Raw genomic sequence first — 23980 nt, 5'->3', positions numbered from 1 at the left:
GTAGAGACATAGATGAAAATGAAATATATAAAGGCTGAGATACAGCTGATGATCATATGTGCAGGAAAGACCAGGCTGTTTTGGTTTCTTGGATCACTTGTCTCCAATTTCTTGTTGGAGGATTCTTGTTGTTTGTTCTGAAAACAATCGCTTATACCACAAATTCTAGAAGCTTCTGGGTTACATTATTTTTACCAAGTGCTTTTAAAAATATTTTCTTAGTGGCAGTCTGGTGTAGTTGTAGGAGAACCAGACAAAAGACTGAAAACCTCATTATCATTACTCACTTTCTCTGGAGTTCACATTGTTCAATTTATAAAATAAAGGGGAATGTGCAAAGATAATCTGTAAGGCTTCTTCAGAACTAAAATTTTATGAAACAGCTATCAACCCCTTATCATGAACACACACATATCCCCCAGCCTCCAAGAGCTACAGAACCAACCCAGATATTACCCAGCAATACCTTTCTCAATTAACTGCGTCTGTTATTGCTCCTATGTAAACGAAGACTATTGTTAAATTTATTGTAAAAGCCACCACTTTAGAATTTTAAGAGAAGGCCTGAATCTTATATTCTGTCAACAAATTTGACTTTATCTGACTGGTAGACTTCTTGATTTTGCAAATTTTAAGCATATCCTGCTCTGACACCTACTTCCTTCCCCTAACCCCCCTACTTCCCTACCTACCCATCCCCATTCCAGGCTAAATAGTTCCATGATTGTTTTGCTTAATCTTAAAAAAACCAATCCTGTCCATTCCACTGATCCTTTAAGTTGCCTTTTGCTAGAATTTCTTCAATTCTATTATGTCTTTCTTGAAGTCATGGGATTAAAGATGAACTAATAATTGCAGGCTGAATGTCATTGTTAGGGAAAGAACACATCAGTTTCCTGGGCCTTTTGGTGCTATCTTCATGGAACTGCTTATGAATTATAGTTTCTAGCAGTGCTTATTTTTCATCTTACCAGCAAAATAACTCTTCTTTCAATGAAATTTAATAGGATACCCTACAGTATAACACAGGCCATAAAATGCAACTGCTGACTGGGGTTTGTTGAGGCCTAAAGCCCCACAGATTGGATCAGCCCTTGTCCCTACTTCAGATCTCATCCAACAAAGGCCCTTTAGGTGGTGCCCAGGCAGCATGAAGCACACATAGAAATCCATAGCGTTGTTATGTATTAAAGATGTCAATGTACATGTGAGAATCAAAGTTTCAAATAAATTACTCAGAAGGCCTCTTTACTGCAACATCAATAAAACATCTCAATTTACTCAAACACATAAAACTTTTTCACAGGTGCATTTTAGGGAAACTGCCCTTTTCTAAGAAGTCAAGTAATGAATACAGCATTCACTTAAATACTGACTATAATAACTAGTAATTCCTCCTATAATAGATGACAACATAGTACAAAATATCAAACACATTAGCAGTGATCAAAATGAATTTTTATTGCACATTTGCTTATAAGTTTGCTTCTTTCAGATAGAGCTAATTTTTTTAGTTTCAGCAATTCTTCCATCATCTGAATTACAGCAGTGAATTTCTTGCATGTTCCCCTAGGCTCATGTCTCAGAAAATAGAACACTAGCCTTCCCTATCTGTCTAGGTACTGGAGCATAGACAACATTTCCTAAAATTGTAACCACTCAAAAACAAACAGCATACTGTAAAGAAAACAATGTGTATGTCTTCATATAATCCAGGCTCAGAGAATTTCTGATAACGTAATATTATAAACCCATCTTCTTCTAAATTATTTAATTCTTTTAATGTATAATTAAGCATTGATTTCAGAAAATTTTAACACTTTGGAAAACTGATTCTCTCACAATTAAGCTTTTATAAGGTCTCCCCTCACACTAAGAAACAACCCCAATGACTCCAAATCTCATTAAGGAACTATTATTGTAGATTAAGCTGTTCAGTAGTGTTCCTATTTCCTTTCCACTGGACTCCATAGTTTAATGCAAATGGAGAATATACTATCCAAGCTGAATAATATGGCATTTGAGCAGATCAAACTTTAAACAGACTAGAATGTTCATAGCTTGATGAACAAAAAAAAACACAAGAATGGAAAATTACTATGGTAAACACAAAATTTTGGCCATTAATGGAGCAAAAAAGTAATGACTAATACTCCTACTTTAAGATAATCAACATTATAGAAAAAAAGAAATGACAACAGCTATTTGGCAAAAATCTTCTAAATTATCCCAAGTTTTCAAATGGGAAGTTATTTTTAATGCATCACTCAAATTTTATACTTCAATCACTCACGTTTTCCTTTTTAGACCTATCCAGAAGAAACTATTCTATTTAAACTTAATCTAGTTTTTCCTATGACACACTTTTAAAGAAAATTACTAAAATCTCGAGTCTAAGGAATTTTTTAATCACTCAAATATAAGCTTAAACTGCAGTATAGAAATGAGATCTTTCTTACTCTATCTAGAATGATCTTGTTACCAAATTTGTGAAAACTCTTTTCCACAGCTTTTTTGTATGACAATCACAATTTATGAAAAACACATCTCAATTCCACAGTAAACTAGCATCCATGCTTATTCCACATAGGTACTGCCAGTGGTCCCTGCGGTGTCCTTTCAACAATGACAAACTCATCAGGGTTGCCAAGTGCCTCGTAGAAAACCAATAAATCTTGTATTGCATGCTCCTCAATCTGAAAGGAGGGAAGAAGAAAAAAAGAGAGAAGACTTGTTTTACTCCTTTAATTGCCAACTGAGGAGGAGGATGTTAGCGTTCCATTTTCCTTCTGTGGAATTACCACTGTCTGTGAATACAACATAGTGGAATTAAAATTAGGCATCCTACTATCCCCTTGGCAAGGAGAAGCCTTGAGATCTCAGCTAGGATAATTAGATACACACCTTTCCTTGAATTTTAATGTTGAGTAGAAGAAAAAGAAACTGAAAATAGTTAAAATCCATTCATTGTGAGATAATTTCTGTTATTTTATAGGTCTTTGAACTTTTGCTTCTCAGATCTCTAGGGCAACTGCGGGTCTTTGTTTCCAAGCCTGGCTCTTTGGTCTTTCAGCTTAAGTCTATGGAATCTTAATATCCCTCAAATAAATTTTCTTTTCCTTAAGTAAACCAGAATTGGTATGTGTTGCTTCAAGAATTCAATGATTGTTAGTGAACTTCCAAGGCAGGTGTAATATGCTAGATAATGCCAAATTCTCTACAGGTCACTCTTAAAACAGTTCAAAGAATCACCAGTGCTAAAAATGTTAGCATTATCACAATTTATTAGTTCTAAATTAGTTATCCTGAATATGTCAATACTTAAATTGCTGAATCTCAGTTTACTTTTATATTGCACTAGAGGCCCAGTGCACGAATTCGTGCATGGTGGGGGCCAGCTGGCCCTGTCCCTGGTCGAACTCCGGGTCGAGGGGACAATGTGCATATTAGCCTTTTATTATATAGGATTTGCATTTTAATCTATAAACATATGCACCTACACAAAGCAAACAAACATAATTTCTTGAGATCTAAGGATAAAATGTAGTGTAGAACTTCCCTAAATTAAACACATTTAGGCATATTCTTTACCTGAATCAAAGCCAAGGGTTTTTCTCGACTTCTGATAAGTGCTGCTTCCTGTTGTAGTTCCTCTTCTACAATAGATGCGAAAGTGACTGGGGCTACCACAGGAGGAGCAGTCAGTGAAGAAGATAACCAGGGACTGAAAGAATAATAATAATGAGTTTTCATTCATCTTCCTGAAATTCTGCACACAGTACCTCCTTTGAAATACTCTAACAGTGTTACATTTTTTTCCCAGTGACCTACAACATAAGGGACCTGGGAACTTTTGCATTTAGTTAACAGAATGATGAGGTGAGAAACAGAAAAAAAAAGAACTAATATTTTATTTGGATTAGTGCTGTAGAGAAAACTTTGGAAAACTCCAAAAAGTGGGATGGGGCAGAAGCAATATAACAACAGAAAGGTAATTCAAACTGTGTAGCACAGCGTACTCAGAAAATACATTCTATTCAATATCATATTATCCCCAATATCCTAATATTCTCTGTCAGTGCTAAGCAATGGCCTATCCTTGGAGGTCCCAAAGCTAATCAAAAACCTCACTTGTGATTCTCCAGAAGGGGTGCATCTGAAATGTGGCTGCCTTCTGGTCCTGGGGTGCCATGAGTAGAGCATCTGCAAAACAAATGCCAAACAGAAGATTAAAACTTCTAGTAACGTTAGTAACACTGCTTATTAACAGGAATCCAGAGGAAGAATGTACTCCCAAACCAGGGACAGATTAATGTGTGCAGTTAGACTTACCTTTAAATTATCAGCAAAAAAAAATCTATATGTACTTATAAAATCTTATATATAATACATCATAAGGGAATATATTCATGGAGCCATTTATTGTAATAAAACATACATTAAGAAATGCAAAACAACTTTGTGAAGAATGTTTTACATCAATATTTTGACTAAAAAGTGATAAATTTGCACTAAGTTCCAAACATCATTTAGTTATAATGTTGATTGAGATACAGTAGGCACTTAACTCATATTTTTATCAATTAGTCTAGGGTGAAATTAGTTTCATTATACCTCTTTTCTCTTAAAGTTGAAGAACCTATCAATGACATTAAAAGAGCACTTACTTGTATATAAAAACAAGATAATTAGCATCTAAATTTTGTGAGCGACTAAAATATAGTAAATACTTTGACAAGCTAGGGACTATAGATAGAAAAGAAATATATGATCTCTACTTTCATGAAGAAACAACATATAAAATGACATATAATACAACAGAAAAGAATTTAAGACAGTGTCTAACAAACTGTGGTGTAGAGACCATAAGGACCTATATAAAAAAGATTTGGTTATTTGAGAGGGTCCCGAACAGAAAGGGGTGTGGGATGAGGAGAATAGGAAGCATTCCTGTATGGGGGAAATTAACAAAGGTACCACAGAGATGGGCCTAATTGTGGAATTTTAGAGTGAGAAAGGTACCTAGAGATTATCTAGATTAATCAAGTGCCCTCTTTCAGCAATGAGCAAACATAGACCTAGATGGGTTTAACAACAAAGTCTGAGAGTGAGCAAACAGGGCCTGAAATATTAACTTCCTGATTCATTTATGTACATCTACTGGGGGTGTGGCAGCACTATGGTGCTGAAAATCAAGTTGATTAAAACTCAGAAAGAATTTTGGTAGGGAAATTTTAAAATTTATTTAAGCAATGATAAAACATGAGAATACTGTAATTGATATCTATACCAATATGTACAAAAAACAATGGATTCACAGCTGAAATTAATAGGGAAGAGGACATATGCTGTTGGCTTCACTGAGGAAATGACATTAAAACTGAGGAGAGTGACAAAGGTTTTGGTCATACAAATACATGGACAGGTAAAAGATTTTGGTGGCTTTAAGTAAAAGTAAGCTGTTCTCTTCAATAGACAGAAGAGTATGGAAGAGATTAAAAGGGAAATAAAGTTACAATGAAACAGAGGAGCCAGAATGCAAAATGCACTAAAAGCTAGAATGTTTAGACCTTACGTGTGGGCAAAGCTACTGAGAATATTTCCGTATACTTATTTAATCTTTGCAATACTCTGGGAAGAAAGCATGTATTATTTCCCTTATACTGATGAGGAAACTAAGACTCAGAGCATTATGTAATTTGCCTGATTCACAAATTGGGTAAGTGGCAGAGACCAAACTCAAATCCAGGCCTTTTCCAGAGTACAGTGTGTTCCATTATCACAAAGCTATCGTTATTTCTAGTATTCCCCTTAGTCTAGAATACATTCCACGACAAATGTCTTCTCATTCTTTAAGGACTGCCTCAAATATCACCTCCTCTCTGCTCCTACAACAAAATTACTCTTATACAGCTTCACATGCTGTATTATTATTGTTTATAATTCTGTTTTACTACTAGACTAGTCTCTCAAGGTATAGGACCGTGTCTCACTCATCTTTGTATCTCAGTGTCTAGAAAAACACCTGGAACATAGCTGTTTATGAAAAAGTAATTACAGAATAAATTGCTTGAAGCAGAAAGCCAAAAGATTAAAAGCAGAGGGCCTAGCCAGTGAGCTCAGTGATTGAGCGTTGACCTATGAACTAGGAGGTCATGGTTGGATTCTCAGTCAAGGCACATACCCAGGCTCAATCCCCGGTAGGGTGCGTGCAGAAGGCAGCCGATCAATGATTCTCTCTCATCACTGATATTTCTCTCTCTTCCTCTGAAATCAATAAATATATACATATATGTACATATATGTATATAAACATATATACATGTATATATATATAAATATACGTGTGTGTATATATATATATAAATATATATATAAATATACAAATATTTAAATGTATATTTAAAACCAGAGGATGTGTGTGTGTGTGTTTGTTTTAAAGTTCTTTATTCCTTTGGATTACTGTAACTTTTTTCTTCCAGATGTAGGTGATGAAGTTCAAATAGGTATAGTTACAGGTTAGTTTTAATGAAGTTCTATGATTTTATATCTACTGGATATCTAACCTATGATATCCAAAGTCTCCAGGATGAAATAAAAAAACAGGAGGAAAAAAAAGCCAAAAATATGATCTAGAAAGCTGCTGGGATAAACATATGAGATGATGAAAATCTAGATTAAAATGGCTGTAAAATAAATTTTAAAATTCTACATTCTGATGGAATAGATAACTACCTTAGAGACTAAATGCAAATTCCCTTAAGTTCTGTGAAAGGACCTAAAAGTCAGTCTAAAGCTGGAGATAACAGGCCTAACATAGTGACTTAATGGTGATCAAAAATCATCCTGGTGTCCAGAGATCAGCTAAAGTGTTTTGAAACTTTCAAAGAAATGGAAAAAATAATAATGTAGGACCAATTATTATTTAATTGTTAAGAAGCAGCAGCTACAAGCTCTCTTAGAAAATGGTATGTCACTGGCTAACAGAATTGAATATTAGGACTAAAGTATCTTATGTAGGCCTTGTTAAATCAAAGTTAAGCAATCAGAGCTTAAGTATAACAATTATCTATGAAACATTTTGTAATTTATAAAGTTCTGTCATATACATTAGTAAGTCTTATAATAAACCTACAGGATAGGCATTACTATTTTTATTTCATATATGATGAAGGTGAGGTTCAGGAAAGTTCACAGAGGCCTATTGTAAGCATTAGACTAAAACTCAAATCTGTTTCATAAAATTATAATCCCAGAATTCTTTCTAATAATTTTTCAGGGGATAATCTCATTAATTATAAAATCATCCAAACAACTTGAAGTCTATCAACATTTCATCTTTTTAAAACTACATATATATTTTTATTGATTTCAGAGAAGAAAGGAGAGAGACAGAAACATCAATGATGAGAGAGAAGCATTGATCCATTGATTGGCTGCCTCCTGTATGCCCCCTACTGGAGGTTGAGCCTGCAACCCGGGCATGTGTCCTGACCAGAAATCAAACCTTGACTTTCTGGTTCATAGGTCCACACTCAAACACTGAGCCATGGTGACCAGGAAACATTTCATCTTAGAATGAAGTGAAATTGTTAAAAATAAAAAAATAGACATATGATTAAGCAAGTATAAAAAAATTCTAAAATTTCAGATAATATAGCATTATTAAGCTTAAGGTATTTGAAACACATTGTTCCAATAAACAATGTGTATAAAATTTAGTCTTCTGAAGAGAAAAACAACTTTCCAGCAAAATCTTTCAAATATTTGTTCAAACTTAAGACCATTAATCTTGCTGAATTTAGACTTTAAGAGAAAACCAAATTACTTCTTGCTCACACAGTTGACTTTTTAAAAAAGAATTTTATACTAGCTTAACTACAAATAAGATTAGAGCTGATAAAACAATTCTTGTCTCATAAGTAGTTTTTCTTACTAATTAAAAACACAAGATCACATGTTCTGCTCAGAATTACACAAGGAGGTATTTAAGTGAAAGGAAAATGAAAGAAAACATTTTAAAATGAAAAAGAACACATAAGTAATAATAAACAGAAATTGCATAAATCTCTCTTTACTACATTTTTACATCCCCAAATAACATTGCCATTCTTGGATTTCACTGGCCTTGAGGTGGGGAGGGGGGGACTCACATTTTTAACAATTAAAACAAGAACGTGTGATAGGTAGAATTTCTTGAGATAAGTCCCCTAATCTCTGCCCCTATCCTCATCCCCTGGGCCCAATTCCCTCAAGGACTATAAGGATTCCCATCTTCTTGCTTTAATTCCCACCATTTCCTCTGTTTACACTGTCCCTTCTCTCTTCTTTTAAAAATTCCATTTTATGTTCAAAAACTTGGGCAATGAAACGTATTAATATTTTTTCTATTATTACTTATATGGCCATAAAGATAATGATCAAATATTTGGGATTGAATACATGAAAGTATTTATGAAATAATACAACTGTGGCCCAGTCATTTTTTTTCCTTCTCTGAACCACTCATTTGGCACTTAGTCAGATATTGCTCTATGACTTCTTTAATACTATTAAACTGTATGGCAATTCCATTCTCGTTCTGTCATTTAACTTCTGTGTGTGCATATTTAGACTTACTGAATACATTTCAAACACATTTAAGGCTAGGCCCATGTATTATAATTTTACATATACCCAAGAGGCCAGCAGAATTTTGTCCATATATCAGGTGTCCCATAATTCAGTGAATTAATAAATATTTTACTTTGTTATGGTTTATCATTTCCTTTTAAAAACTCACTTATGATTACATTATGACCTATGGTGAAATTAAAATTGAAAACTCAAGCTGTTTTCTTTCCCAGTGATCAAATGATAACACATTGCTATTTAAAACACCAACTTCCACTTCTACCCAACGTATGGATGGCATAATACTATCATATACTCCTGTCACTAAAATTTCCAAAATAGTACAATAGCACATAACACCATTCACAATTAAGAGCCCTGATGTTATAGCACACTCTAGTGATCAACTATGAAACCACATGTCCTTAAAATTGTAGAGTTCCATAAAAATAAAATTATGTATCCCTGCCCTGGCTGATGTGTCAGTTGAGCACTGTCCCGTGCACCAAAAGGTTGCAGATTCGGTTCCAAGTCAGAGCACAAATCCAGGTTCAGTCCCCAATTGGGGTACATACAGGAGGCAACCAATGGATTTTTAACATTCCTCTCTCAAATCAAAGCACATTTTTAAAACATTTATTTATCCGAAGAAAATAATAAATTTTAATGTATATTTATATTTAAAATATTTAAAAAATGAATGTAATACTTCATATATCTAAGGAATACAATATCACTTGCTATATTACAAACGTTACCTGAGGCAGAGCTATAATTTTATTTCACTTATTTATCCTGTCATTCAAAAAATGCTCACTGAGCACCTACTAATGCTAGGGAACACTCTGAGTATTGGTGATGAGCAAAGAGATCAATCTTCTTTGCTGTCACTGAACTATGGAGTTGAATATACAGACATTAAATATTTGTAGCAGAAAACATTAAAGAATCCTACTAATAAAAAGTATAACTGAGCCGAAACCGGTTTGGCTCAGTGGATAGAGCGTTGGCCTGGGAACCGAGGGGTCCTGGGTTCGATTCCGGTCAAGGGCATGTACCTGGGTTGCGAGCACATCTCCAGTGGGGAGTGTGCAGGAGGCAGCTGATCGATGTTTCTCTCTCATCGATGTTTCTAGCTCTCTATCTCTCTCCCTTCCTCTCTGTAAAAAATCAATAAAATATTTAAAAAAAAAAAAAAAAAAAAAAGTATAACTGAGAAGTGTGATGAGTGAGAAGTGCACTGAGGACATACATAACAGGAACCTAACCCAAAAAGGGAAGTCAGACTTTTCCAAAGAATATGACTGAATAGAGACTGAAAGAAAGTCAGAGTCGACTAGTCAAGGGGTAGGTAGGTAGAAAGAAGGAAATGGCCCGGCCTAAATGACTCAGTGGTTGAGCGTCGACCTATGAAACAAGAGGTGATGGTTCGATTCCCAGTCACGGCACATGCTGGGGTTGTGGGCTTGATCCTGTGTGGGGTATGTAGGAGGCAGCCCGTCAATGATTCTCTCTCATTATTGATGTTTCTCTCCTTCTCCCTTCCTCTCTGAAATAAAAATATATTTTTAAAAAAAGAATTGGCATTTGAGAAACTAAGAAAAGGCCAAGATGGCTAAAATACAGAGATCACATTAAAAGATAAAGCTAAAGAGGGTGGCAGGAGCCAGGTTAGGTAGGCCCTGAAGGCCATATAAGAATTCTAGCTTTTATTCTAAGAGAACTCAAATCTGCATTTTAAAGAGAACCTACTGGCTCAATATATTGAAGGATAGGAAGAAAGGCTATGGCAGGACCAGTTAGGAGGCCTACTCAGGTGACCAGGTAAAATATCACAAGTCTGAATGGGGGTGATAACAGTAGAGATAAAGTTTAGTATATGGATTTAAAAAATATTTAAGAGATAAAAATGGCATGTCCCAGTGACACACTGGACATTGGTGAGGAAGATGGATATGTCAAATGCCATTTATTAAGGAAGAAAAATAGGCTGTTTAATGTCTTCTCTATATATTTGTTTGATTTTGGTTTTATGAGAGGTATGAGGAAAATATTAAGTTTGAATTTGAACATACAGTTTAAGGTGTTTCTGAACATCCAAATGGGACAGAGATATCAAGAAGGCAGTTGGATAACTAAGTCTGAAGCTCAGATGATAGATGTGGGCAAGCAATATAAACGTTGAGTAGCTGATAACTGAGCATAATCTCATGAAATAGATGGTATAGAAAGAATAGCCTATATAATAAAAGCCTAATATGCTAAGTGTCCAACAGTTCGACCAGTTGCTATGACACACACTGACCACCAGAGGGGACAGACATTCCGATTGCAGGTTAGCTTGCTGCTGGGGTCTGGCCGATGGGGACTGGGCGAGACAAGCCGGACATGCCCTGGAGCCTTCCTGCGGTCCCTCCCTGGCCCCGATTGTGCACCAGTGGGTTCTCTTGGCCCGGCCTGTGCCCTCTTGCAATCTGGGACCCCTTGGGGGTCCATGCACTGGGCCTCTAGTAAAGTGATATGAGAAAATGACCTGTAATTGAACTTCAAGTACAATGAGTCACATAAAAGTCTATGTGGTTAGCAACATGGAGGTCACTGATAAACTTAGTCTGAACTGTTTGTTTAGTAATGGGACTGGAAGCCAGAATATATTATGAAGTGAGTGGGAGCCGACAGCTCTTTGGAGAAATCTGGCTGTGAAGGGAGTAGGGGATTGGTAATGATAGGACAAGTGCCAGAAGATAGTGTGGGGGTTGAGCGAGGGACTGATTACCTTACCCAGACCACATGAGAGTCCTGAGCATATTCAAAACCAGATGGGAAGAACCTACTTAAAGGGAAAAGGCTGAATATCCACAAGAAAAGAGAGGCTTAATTCATAGTTTAAGGATTTTGAAGTGTAAAGGGGTTAAGATACAAGCAAAGGTATAAGTATTAGCCTTAGATGGAAAGGATAACTCTTCTACTTCAAAACAAAAAAGGAGGATAAGATGAATATAAATAGAGGCAGATTTGTGTATCTCACAGTAGGAAAATAAAGAAGTTTGCATTTCTGTCTATTTGAAAACACAGTCTACAGGATATCAGTCATTACACATCTTACAAAACCAATGATATTCTTAAGTTTTTCTTATACAAAAAATACTATATATTACATTCAGAGGATAATAACCAAATTTAAAATAATTTTCTAATTAAAAATCTTGTCTGGAATAGATGTACTTAATGAGATATTTTTAAATGACTATTTTTAAAATTTTCTATTACAGTTTACAGTCAATATTATTTTGTATTAGTTTCAGATATATAGCATAGTGGTTAGAAAATCATGTACTTTACAGAGTGGTCCTCCTGCTGGCCCAGTATATAGTTATTATAACACTAGTGGCCGGGTGCACAAAATTCATGCACATTAAAAGGGAATTAGAGGAAATATATTAATATTACTATTTGCCCTTTCTCTATAATAGAAGTGTCAGAGATGAAAGAAAATTAGTAAAATGTTTATGAAAATCTTCCTCCTGTCAGAGTCTGGGGCATGTCACAGGACCCAGAGTCAAGTCCCCGCCCAGGACCCAGAGTCAAGTCCCCGCCCACCTGTGTGCACCTCAAAATTGCATGAGACCCAGACCCGGCTGGCTCCACCCCGATCAAGCCCTGCCGGGCGGGGAGGCACAGGCTCAGGTCCCCCGTCAAGCCCCGCTGGGTGGGGGGCGCAGCCTCAGGACCCTGACACACCCTCAGATGGCCCGGCGTCGGGGTAGGGGGCGCAGCCTGAGGTCCCCTGTCAAGTCCCACTGGGCAGGGTACACAGCCTCAGGTCCCCCACCCTAGCCCGGCGCCACACAGCCTCAGGTCCCTGATCGCTCATTACGGGATCCCCACCTCCACTGTGGGCGCAGCCATCTTGTGGTGTGATGGAGTGAGGATCAATTTGCATATTACCTCTTTATTATATAGGATTAACTATATTGCCTATACTGTAATTTACATCTCTATGATTATTCTGCAACTACCAATTTGTACTCCATAATCCCTTCACCTTTTTCATGTAGCACCTCAACCCTGCCCTCTGTCAACAGTCTGTTCTATGTATCTAAGTCTATTTGTTTTGTTCTTAGATTCATATAGAAGTGAAATAATATGGTATTTTCCTGTCTCTGATTTCATTCTTTTTTATGGCCTAGTAGCATTCCATTATTTACATGTACCACTGCTTTATTATCCACTTATCTATTGATGGCACTTGGGTTGCTTCTATAGCTTGGCTATTATAAATAACATTGAAATGAGCATAGGGTTGTATATATTCTTTCAAATTAGTGTTTCTTGGATATATTCCCAGAAGTGGAATTGATGGATCATAAGGCAATTCCATTTATTTTTTGGGGAACCTCCACACTGTTTTTCATAGTGGCTGCACCAATCTGCATTCCCATCAACAGTGCACTAGGGATCCCTTTTCTCCACATTCTTGCCAACACTTCTTTGTTGATTTACAGATGATAGCTATTCTGACAGGTGTGAGGTATTATCTCATTGTGGTTTTGATTTGCATTTTTTTGATGATTAGTTATATTGAGCATCATTTTATGTCTATTGGCCATCTGTATGTTTCCTTTGGAGAAATGTCTACTCAGGTCTTCTGCCCACTTTTTAATAGGGTTGTTTTTCTGGTGTTATCTGAGTTTTTTATACATTTTGGATATTAACACCTTATTAGATGTATCATTGGAAAATATCTTCTCCCACTCAATATGTTGCCTTCTCGTTTTGTTGACGGTTGGATATTAACACCTTATTAGATGTATCATTGGAAAATATCTTCTCCCACTCAATATGTTGCCTTCTCGTTTTGCTGTGCAAAACCTTTTTAGTCTGATGTAGTCCCATTTGTTTATTTTTCTTTTGTTTCCCTTGCCCAAGAAGATATGTCAGAAAAAATGTTGCTAAGAGAAATGTCAGTAATTTTACTGCCTATGATTTCTTCTAGTTTTATGGTTTCAGATTTTACATTTAAGTCTTTAATCCATTTTGACTTTATTCTTGTACTAGAGGCCTGGTGCACGAAATTCGTGCACTCAGGGGGTGGGGAGGGGAGTCCTTCAGCCCGGTGTGTGCCCTCTTATAGTCTGGAAGCCCAGGGGGAGCAGGCCTAAGCCATCAGTTAGACATCCTTAGCGCTGCTGCGGAGGCAGGAGAGGCTCCCACCACCGCTGCTGCGCTTGCCAGCCATGAGCCCAGTTTCTGGCTAAGCGGCGCTCCCACTGTGGGAGCACACTGACCACCAGGGGGCAGCTCCTGCGTTGAGTGTTTGCCCCCTGGTGGTCAGTGCGCATCATAGCGACCGGTCGTTCCGTTGTTCGGTTGCATATTACCCTTTTATTATATAGGATATAGGATAGAGTGTAATAAGATGGTTTAGTTTCACTTTTGTGCATGTATGTTTCCAATATTCCCAACACCATTTACTGAATAAACTGTCTTTTACCCCATTGAATGTTCTTGCTTCCTTCATCGTAGATTAATTGACTGTATAGGCCTGGGTTCATTTCTGGGTTCTCTATTCAGTTCCATTGATCTATGTGTCTGTTTTAATACCAGCACCATACTTTTTTTATTACTATAGTATTATAGTATAGTTTGATATCAAATAGTGTAATATCTCCCACTTTGTTCTTTTAAGATTTCTTTCGTGTTTTCATACAAATTTTTGAATTATTTGTTCCTGTTCTGTAAAATACTCCATTGGTATTTTGATAGGAGTTGTGTTGATTCTATAGATTGCTTTGGGTAGTATGAACATTTTAATCATATTAATTCTTCCTATCCATGAGTATAGTATATGCCTCCATTTATTACTAATCTTATTTGATTTCTTTCTTGAATGTCTTAAAATTTTCTGAGGACAGGTCTATTTTAAAACATTTATAATCATGTATGTAACATACAAAATACCTGTGTATGTGTACAAGTGGCACTCAAATGTAGTTAGGCAAACATTTAAGAGATTACATGTATGCATTTAAAATTTGAAACATCTTTTAAAAGCATACAGGACTTAAAAAAACAGGATCAAAAATAGCTAGCTAGACAAAAAAACTGGAAACACCCAAATGTCCATCAATAGATGCAGACTGTTTTCCATCCATAAAATGAAATACTACTCAGCAATAAAATGTAATGAACCATTAATACACATAGCAACTTGAATGAATCTCAAAATAGATGCTGAGTAAAAAACGATTTTTTAAAAACGTACATACTGAATGAATCCATCGACACAAAACTCCAGAACATACAAGCTAGTCTATACTGACAGAAGAGGTTAGTAATTACATGGGAGGGAGGAAGGGATTACCAAGGGGAATGAAAAAATTTCTGGGAATGAGTTATATTCACTGTCGTCAGCGTGGTTGGTGATAATGGGTGATAATGGTTTAATGGGTGTATTCGCATGCCAAAACTTCCAATTATATAGTACTTTAAATATATACAGTTTATTATTAACCAATTATACCAAAATAAAGCTTCTAAAAATAGACATGTTAATTCCAAATGTATAAAAATCTGCCTCTTAAATATTTAAAGATTATTTCAGAATATAAAACTACCATAGAAGATTTTAAGGAAGAAAATGTGTAAGTTTATTACCTTGCAACTTTTGGAGCCTGGGGATTTTCAATTCCTTTAAAACAAACTTTTTTGACATGATCTCCTGCACTATGCCCAGTTACAGATTTTTTTTCTTCTACTAAAAAATCCCGGAATGATTTGGATGAAAATGAATGTAGAGAAGATCCCCTATAAAAGACAACAGAGGTTATGTTAAAATATTCACTTTTTAAAAAGCTCATTGCTTAAAGGCACAGGTGAGAATATAGACCAAAAATTTTATAGTTGTATACATTAAAGTTTTTAATGCAATGTTGGAATTTTTTGCTATTAACTGTGGTGAACTAATCAAAATTATGTGATAAGAATGAATAAGTGATATTAATAACAGCTATTACAACTATATCTCAGGTAACAACAAAAACTGTGCTCACTAAATTAAATAATTAAGCTCAGCAGAGAAAACATTCATTACTTCTGCTAAATAATGCTGATAGTTTTATTTCTTGATCTGATTTGCTAATTGCACAAGATTGGTTTGTGAAACCTCATCAACCCATACACTTCTAAGTGTATATATGTTTCAATAAAAAGTCATTTAAAATATAAACCTAAGTTTACATGGACAGAATAGAGGAAATAAAATGTAAGTTGATCTAAAACATAAAATAAATTATACCCAACATAGGTGTAATACTTTGAGTATTAGTTAATCAAAAAAGGCAAAACATTAAAAATTACCTATACAGATTATTTTAGCTTCCAAAGATTTCATACTTATTTATGGTATCAGAATCTTTTTATCAACCAATCAGTGTTTTACTTTACCGTTAAGAATGTAAAAAGGAGCCGAAACCGGTTTGGCTCAGTGGATGGAGCGTCGGCCTGCGGACTGAAGGGTCCCAGGTTCGATTCCGGTCAAGGGCATGTACGTTGGTTGCGGGCACACCCCCAGTGGGAGATGTGCAGGAGGCAGCTGGTTGATGTTTCTCTCTCATCGATGTTTCTAACCCTCTATCCCTCTCTCTTCCTCTCTGTAAAAAATCAATAAAATATATTTAAAAAAAAAAAAAAAAAAAGAATGTAAAAAGGATTTACAGGGTGGCAGTCAGGATTAGGGACACAGGCTCTGTTGCTAGACTTGAGTTCAAATCTTGGCTCTGTCATACACCAGCTTTGACCTTGGGAGGTTACTCAACCTCTAGATCAGCGGTTCTCAACCTGTGGGTCGCGACCCCTTTGGGGGTTGAACTACCCTTTCACAGGGGTCGCCTAAGACCATCAGAAAACACGTATATAATCACATATTGTTTACAGTAGCAAAATTACAGTTATAAAGTAGCAACGAAAATAATTTTATGGTTGGGGGTCACCACAACATGAGGAACTGTATTAAAGGGTCGCGGCATGAGGAAGGTTGAGAACCACTGCTCTAGATGCTTCAGTTTCCTCATCAATAACATAGTTATACTAATACCATCTCCATCATAACAGTTCTGAGGATCAACTATTAATTTATGTATTTTAAACAGTATCTGACTCAGAGAAATGCTATATAAATCTTCTACTATCCATAATTTTCACATTTAACAAAACTTATTTTTATTTAAAAGAAAATGAAAACACAGAAGTTCTGACATGAATAAATATAATCGGTTTATAGGCTTAGTATCTCTTTCCTTCCTAAAGTCTGACTTGGAAAAAATTAATTCAAAAAGAAACTTTAGTTATTATTTTGTACACTAGAACTACACTGTACCCTTAGCGTCATTTTCAGAACCTATAACATTAGAAAGTCAAAATTATGAACAATAATAATGTAAGCAATTTCCTAGTCTAATTTTAATTTTTTCCCATTTTTATTTATTCAGAAAATAAAATGACCATGTTAAGCAAACAAAATGTTAACCAGATAATTCCCCAAAAAAGTTAAATTCATACTTTTAAGATACCATAAAATCCACATCCAGATTAAGTTAATAAATTACAGGGTAGGGCAAAAAGTAGGTTTATGGTTGTTCATGTGGAAAATACTACTACAAGAATAAACTTTCATGTACTCACAACTATAAACCTACTATTGCCCTACTCTGTATCTGGGGTACCCCATAAAACAAGGCCTTCTAAATTTCTGTATCTTGTTTGAATAACTCATTTGTACCTGCCTCTGACCAAACCATATTTGCAAAAGACTTTTTTTTACATGCATCATCTCATTTAATCCTTACAATAACAATCCTGACAGAGAAGTATTTTTTCATCACCACAATAAGTACAACCAAAGTTCAGTGATCTCAACAATCGTAAAATCACCAGAGATAAGGCAGAACTGGGAGCGAAACACAATTCTTAATGACAACAAAACTCATACTTTGTCATCTAGACTACCACTCCCTTCAATAAGAAATCAAGACAACATTCCTTATTAACTGCCAAAGATGGCAGGAAAATAATGATTCACACTTTGCTTTATTAACATATGAGGTAAACATCCATAACAAAATTAGCTAAAAAATTTTTACCAAATTTCTATTTACTCAATAAAGATTGAATGAACACAAATGCTTCACATAAGATTTTTCTTTTTTTAAAAAAGTCATTAAAAATTCAATACGTTAAGGAAATCAGTTAATCATGTGACCATATTACAAATTAAGTTACTATTTGTTTATATAATATTGATGGTGCCATGTTAAATGTTCCATATATTACCTCCTGTAAAATAGAAACTATTTTTAGCTCTATTTATGAACAAGAAAAGTAGGACAGAGAAAAGTTAAATAACTGATCTAAGTTCACAATGCTACCAAGTAATAGATCTACCAATAAAGTCAGGCAAGGCTCACTTCAGAACCCCAGCCTAATCACTATACTCTACTGCTGTATCCACATTTAAGTCATTTATCCTAAGTAAAATCTTAGCTCATTATGACAGAAATTTTCTCTATAGATGTGTATCAGCAACATGGCCTACTAAAAATACTTCAAAAGAAATTTACCTGACTTTGACTTTAAAATTTCCCCAAAATATGTATATACACAGAACATTAAAAAAAGTATATATATACAAAATAACCACTCCCCATTTCTTTACCAATATCTTTCTCCTCCCAAAAGCACACACACCTGAAGGTTTCTACTGGTAAACAGGGTAACTATGGTGTAAAGTACTGTATCATTAGTCATTTGGGAACATGCTGGCAAACACTCTTGCCAGAAAATCTGCTGAATATCTCCTGTAAGCAATTCACGTCTCTAAACACAGAAACTTCACAATGATATGTATAAAAAGCATAAGTTGTTAGAGTCACCCTAGAGGTAATTCAGGGACTTCTAGATGTGGTGATCTGTACCCTAAAAGCTTTTTTTTTTAAAGTTAGTTATAACATCTCCTTAAGAGTAAATATAGGTAACAGTATTTACAAAAGAACAAACTTACAAATTCATTAATCATGCACAGTAGTTACCTATAAAATGTCTTACGCAGGTTTTCTCAAATGAGTTCTATTATTCTTTCCACTGATCATGCCATACTTTAAAAGACTGTCTAATTTCCTATGATTTTACTTTCCTAACTCATAGGCTAGGAACTTCACAGAGAAACATTTGTAGATATTTGTATCCACTCAAAAATTTAATCAAGATTTGTTTTTCAGCTAAAGCAGCCCTAAAAATTTTGCTTTAATGAACAAAATTCCTAGCTCTAAAAAGTTAAATAACTGAAATTAGTCTATTATAACTTATAGGCTAGCTCTAAATGGAATTTGGAATAATTTACAGTCAGAAATCAAGCCAGGCCATAAAGACTTCTTCCACTGAAGATTTCTCCAAGTAAAACACTGGATAATGCAAACTGGCCAACTCCCATATATACTTGGTGTTTTCACATTAGATTTAAAATTCAATTGGCTAGAACTTCATTCTAGATCAAGAACCAGTTACTTTTAATACTTACTGTCACATCTAACTGCAAACAGCAGGAGTACAACTATATGCTGGGAGTCATCAACTAGGTGAATGAATGTTTGAACAAACTAGTAAAACTCCTTATTACAACCAGAGGCAGATGCAGAAGGCTAACTTGTGATTTGCTAATGAATTGTAAATTAACCTTAATATTAAAATATCCAGAGTATAAAAAAATCTTCTAAAAAAATAAAATCGCATTAGATAATCCATCAGGAGGATGTTCTTTTGAGAAGTATTGTTAAATGGATGATAAATCACTACAGTAATGAATATATTCTATAAATACAATCTATAAATCAGATAAAAATGCTAATTTCAGATTAATTTTCTACTTTTTAAAAGCAGAGCAGTTTAAATTCTGACAACTTTGTTTAGACCAACATTTACAAGGAATATTGTCAGGAAAACAAATCTCCATTTTTAATTTCTTCAAGCATATATTACATGTATTTACACTAAATGTATTAAAAATCAAGTGATATACTAAACTTGTAGCACTCTAAGAATTCGAGAAAATTAACCTAATGATAGTATTTCCATTTATACTAAATATAAACCAAACTGCAGGAATACCAATCAATCATTTTATATAAATGCGTTCTTAAAATTTCTAACAAATGTTTTCTCATCTGTGCCATTAACTTAGGATAAAATTTCCATAACCAACAATAAATTATATGTATGTATCCTTTATATATATATATTGTTTATATATATATTGACATATATCTTACATATATATTTTTTATTAAGTTACCTCACTCAGCCCACTGTTAAAGAGTATAAATAAAAGCAGTACACAGTTTCAAAAGAATTTATGAGAAATGAACTTTAAAAGATTCTTCAGATACCAAAACTATGGTTGCAAGAAATCATAAAAAGGGCATAAATTTTATGGCAATTCAGATACTTCTCACTTTGATAATGCAGAACTAAATTATCTATAATTGGTCAGTTAGATAAATTTTTTGGTACCCTAAAACCCATTATTCATTTGTTTGTATTTAAATGTTCCAATCACATTTTCCTCAAATAAATGTATAAACATTACTTACATGTCATAGTCACCAAATTAATTTTTAAGGAAAAATAATCTGATTACATTTGGGCCAAATTTTTTGGCATCTTTTTGCCCATGTTTTTAGAATTTTCTTTAATATGCCATAATAAATTTCTTTTGAAACTTAGTCTCTTCAACATGGGAGTCTGACCTCATGTTGCTAATAATTACTGGAGAAATTTTTTCCTAAATTTGAAATCAAACTCTGAAGTTTCAGATAAATGACTACTTTAATCCTTTTCCCTGAAATCCCACATACAGTGAACAGGTATGTCAGAAAGGCAAAAAGAATAAAGCAATAAGACAATAGTAAACTAAAACTAGTACTAGTTTTGGAGGATGGAAAAGAGCTAGAAGGATCACTGATGTAGTAGACATAAAGGAAACCTAATTGCCATCAAGTGGTGATACAGTATAAAAACCCAAAACCTTGAAAAGGCTCAAATATTGGACTCACTTATGTATCAAATCCTAAAGTAGGCATGAGGACGTAAACAAGAAAAATAGTTCAGTTTACTTGTGGAATGGTAGGGAATATCAGATATTTTCCCTATTCTCCCTGCTTAGAAGACTGCACCTTCTTTATCCTGGTAGCAGGAAAATGTGACTTTATGTTATCTTTAGACTTCCCTTAACTGTCATTCTAGGAATTTCCCTTGTTTGTATTTGCTGTGTACCTTCTACATGCAAGGCACCGTTCTTGTTTTTGGTGGTTAGGCAATGTATAAGACTGATTTGGTCACTGCCTCTGTAGGGTTTATGGGGGTAGCAGTTAAAACAAGTGTTTTCCCTAATCAAGAGTATGAAAAAGACAAAAAAAAGAGTTCTCTAGATACTAAATATGTTATGATTTGAGAGAATTAAACCCATTCTCTAAAGTTTTACATGCTCTTTTCTTTTTTACTTGGGCTTTCTTTTTCTGGGATCATGCTTTAGATCTACTAGTGGCTATAAGACATCGATTTAGGCCCTTGGTGGCATTCAAAATAAAGAGTTGTCTCCCTCAAAATAATTTACACTTTAATTGGGGAAAATATTTCCTCTCACAAACAAAAAATATGGCTTTAAAGGCAGTGAAGGAATTTCCCCAAAACAAAGGTAGCCTCCAAGATCCTTTTCAATGCTTGTGAGAAACAGGGTTCTGATTTCCTTCTTGCCCTTCACACTACCCATACTTTTCTTCATCGTGATTGACAATCAATTCTAATCAGTTACAAAGAAAAGAGAGGAGAGCAGAAAGTACAACCTCATTTTACACATCTCAAAATTGCTATCTAACCTTCTGGAAGATTATTCCTATTAATGCTGCCATTTGGGGTAAATTCTAATGAAGAAAACTTATTCAATGTTACGTAGTTATGTAAATGGCCCTGCTTAAAAATAATAAGTTTTGCTTATATAATAAAGATATTTATGATGCACACAGAGGATGAAGAAATTAAGGTGGTAAAAAAAGTTTGCTCTAATCAAATTTTTCTATAATATATAGGTGTTGGCAAAAGTAGATTTACAGCTGTTCATATGGAAAAAGACATGAGGGTTCTGATTGTTAAAATAGCTTTATTAATTCAAAAGAATGTCACAAAGCACTTAGGTACAATCTCATACGTGCTAAAATAAATAATTTAAAAATATAAGAATAAAATCTGTTTTGCATACTCACAACTGTAAACCTCCTTTTAACCACCCCTGTATATTATTTCTTATAAAAAATGAAAAAAATCAGAATGCTCCTTTAAAATGCTTTCGCAATAAACACTAGTTAAAATACAAAAAAACTTTTGAAAACTATGATGTACTGTCAAAACAAAAAAAAAAACACTTGTCTTTATTTCCCAAGGAACAGTTTTTAACTAAAAACAAAGAGGAAAATGAAATATTTAAAAAGATGGGGAAATAAGACCTAGAAGCCAAGAACTACTTTAAAAGCTAATAATGAACAAACCTATGCTTATTAAAAATTAGACCATACCATGCATGTGCTGGTTTTGAGGTTTTTGAAGGAGCAGTTAAAGCTGTTTCTGTGCTATTCACTCCTGAATTATTTTCTTTGGTAGTCATTGCGATCATTTTTCGTTGTTTCTGAGAAAGTTTGACTCCAGGAGAAATCACTTTGCTAGAAATTAAGTTAAATTAATTAGTTTCACTACCTCTGAGAAAGTTAATTCCATAAGAAATAATTTTGCTACAAATTAAATTAAACCAATTAACATTAATTTCTGCTTAATGAAGGTTATAGGTAATTATATTGCTTTCTCTTTATCTGATGTGGTTTTACTACTACTGGATCAAAATGACCACAAGAATCAACAGTGACAATATCAGTTTATACTACTAATGATCAAGTAATACCTACATATGAGCTTTCCACTTACTAATACACACACTTGCATTAGAACCACAATGATTGTTTTAAGGGCAAGTTTCTGGCATTTAATACTGTATTTCACCAAAGTTGGACTATTAACCCAAATAAATCTTTAGCACATATTTAAGAAATATGTATTGGAGGCTAAGCTACCTAGGAAAGAGCTTAAAATGAACTTTAATATAAAATGAAGAAAAATAATAGGGAAAGTCCTGTAGGGCTTTCCAATTCTTTAGTGCAGAACTACAACACAATACAGACTTTTTTTTTAAATGATTTTTTTAAACAAACCCCAAATTTGTCTTTGGCGTAGCTCCACATTTTTGTCTATTTTCTTCAATTTGCATGATGGTTCTGAGATCCATGATAGGAGGGCTGACAGGACTAAAAGACATAAATGTTACTTTACAATGCATTCATTTATCCATAAAGTCTTACCTCCAAACTTCACCAAAACTATAAATTATATTTAAGATTTATAATGAGAGGATAATTTAGGTTGGTTTTATCAGCTGTGGAAACTTCAAAAAAGGTATTTTGAATGAAAGCTAATTTTATACATACATAAATAACTACTTAAATGCATCCAAAGTCATAATGGTAAGTAATATAACGAACTCTGAAAGAAAAAAAAATGCCAAGCAATAGAAAGATACATAACTTATCTGACACCATAATGAGAAAAAAATTCTAGTCTTCAGAAATAGCCAATATATTTTTCTGACTTTACACCTAACTATTCATAAAACATGTTTTAAAAATAGTCTAGCACAGCCAGTATGGTTCAGTGGTTGAGCATCAACCCATGACCCAGGAGCGCCTAGTCAGGGCAACATGCCCTTGTTGTAGGCTTGACCCCCAATAGGGAGCGTGCAAAGGCAGCCCATTGATATTTCTCTCTCTCCTCTTCTCCCTTCCTCTTCTGAAATCAATAAAAACATATTTTTAAAAAATTTTAATAAAAGGTAGTCTAACATTAGTAATTAGAAGATGCTTCTATATATTCTTACAAATATGTTTACTTAGACAAAAACATTTGAGACTAATTTCTGAACTATCCTTAGACCATGAAGCAACATACACTGGGACATAATAATCTATGTTCCAACTGTGCAAAATACAGTATATTTCAAAGTAATTACAGATATCACCCAGATAATTGTTAAGTTAATTAACAGTTTTAGAATATTATATACCACAGTCGATATATAAAGATGAAGCACAGTTCAATAAACACTGAAAAAGAATACTGTATTTTAATATCTACTCCTTCAGTTTTAAAAACTGACTTTTCTAAATTTAAAAAATATAGGTTAAGTTAAAAGCACAGTATAACATTAAGTGAATATCCT

At 34.3% G+C, this 23980-nt stretch overlaps 1 protein-coding gene across 4 annotated transcripts in view; it reads right to left on the bottom strand.

The window, feature by feature from the left end:
- Window positions 1-1436: 1436 nt before the first annotated feature.
- The window catches only part of IBTK (inhibitor of Bruton tyrosine kinase), an 86972-nt gene continuing 64428 nt past the window's right edge, over window positions 1437-23980 (bottom strand). For all 4 annotated transcript variants that reach the window (XM_070418182.1, XM_070418185.1, XM_070418184.1 and 1 more), the window contains exons 24-29: window positions 22920-23012; window positions 22233-22376; window positions 15271-15420; window positions 4132-4203; window positions 3592-3724; window positions 1437-2696 (exon numbers count right to left, since the gene is read on the bottom strand). In XM_070418182.1, coding sequence (XP_070274283.1) covers window positions 2565-2696; window positions 3592-3724; window positions 4132-4203; window positions 15271-15420; window positions 22233-22376; window positions 22920-23012 — 724 coding nt within the window. In that variant the 3' untranslated portion in view covers window positions 1437-2564. The remainder of the gene's footprint in view (window positions 2697-3591; window positions 3725-4131; window positions 4204-15270; window positions 15421-22232; window positions 22377-22919; window positions 23013-23980) is intronic.

Source organism: Myotis yumanensis, unplaced genomic scaffold (assembly GCF_028538775.1).
Source record: "Myotis yumanensis isolate MYYU_CA2020_CCGP unplaced genomic scaffold, mMyoYum1.0.hap1 SCAF_6, whole genome shotgun sequence".
In the NCBI taxonomy this organism is placed as follows: Eukaryota; Metazoa; Chordata; class Mammalia; order Chiroptera; family Vespertilionidae; genus Myotis; species Myotis yumanensis.
Note: the sequence above shows the minus strand (reverse complement) of the source record. Positions and strands in the feature narration are given on the sequence as shown.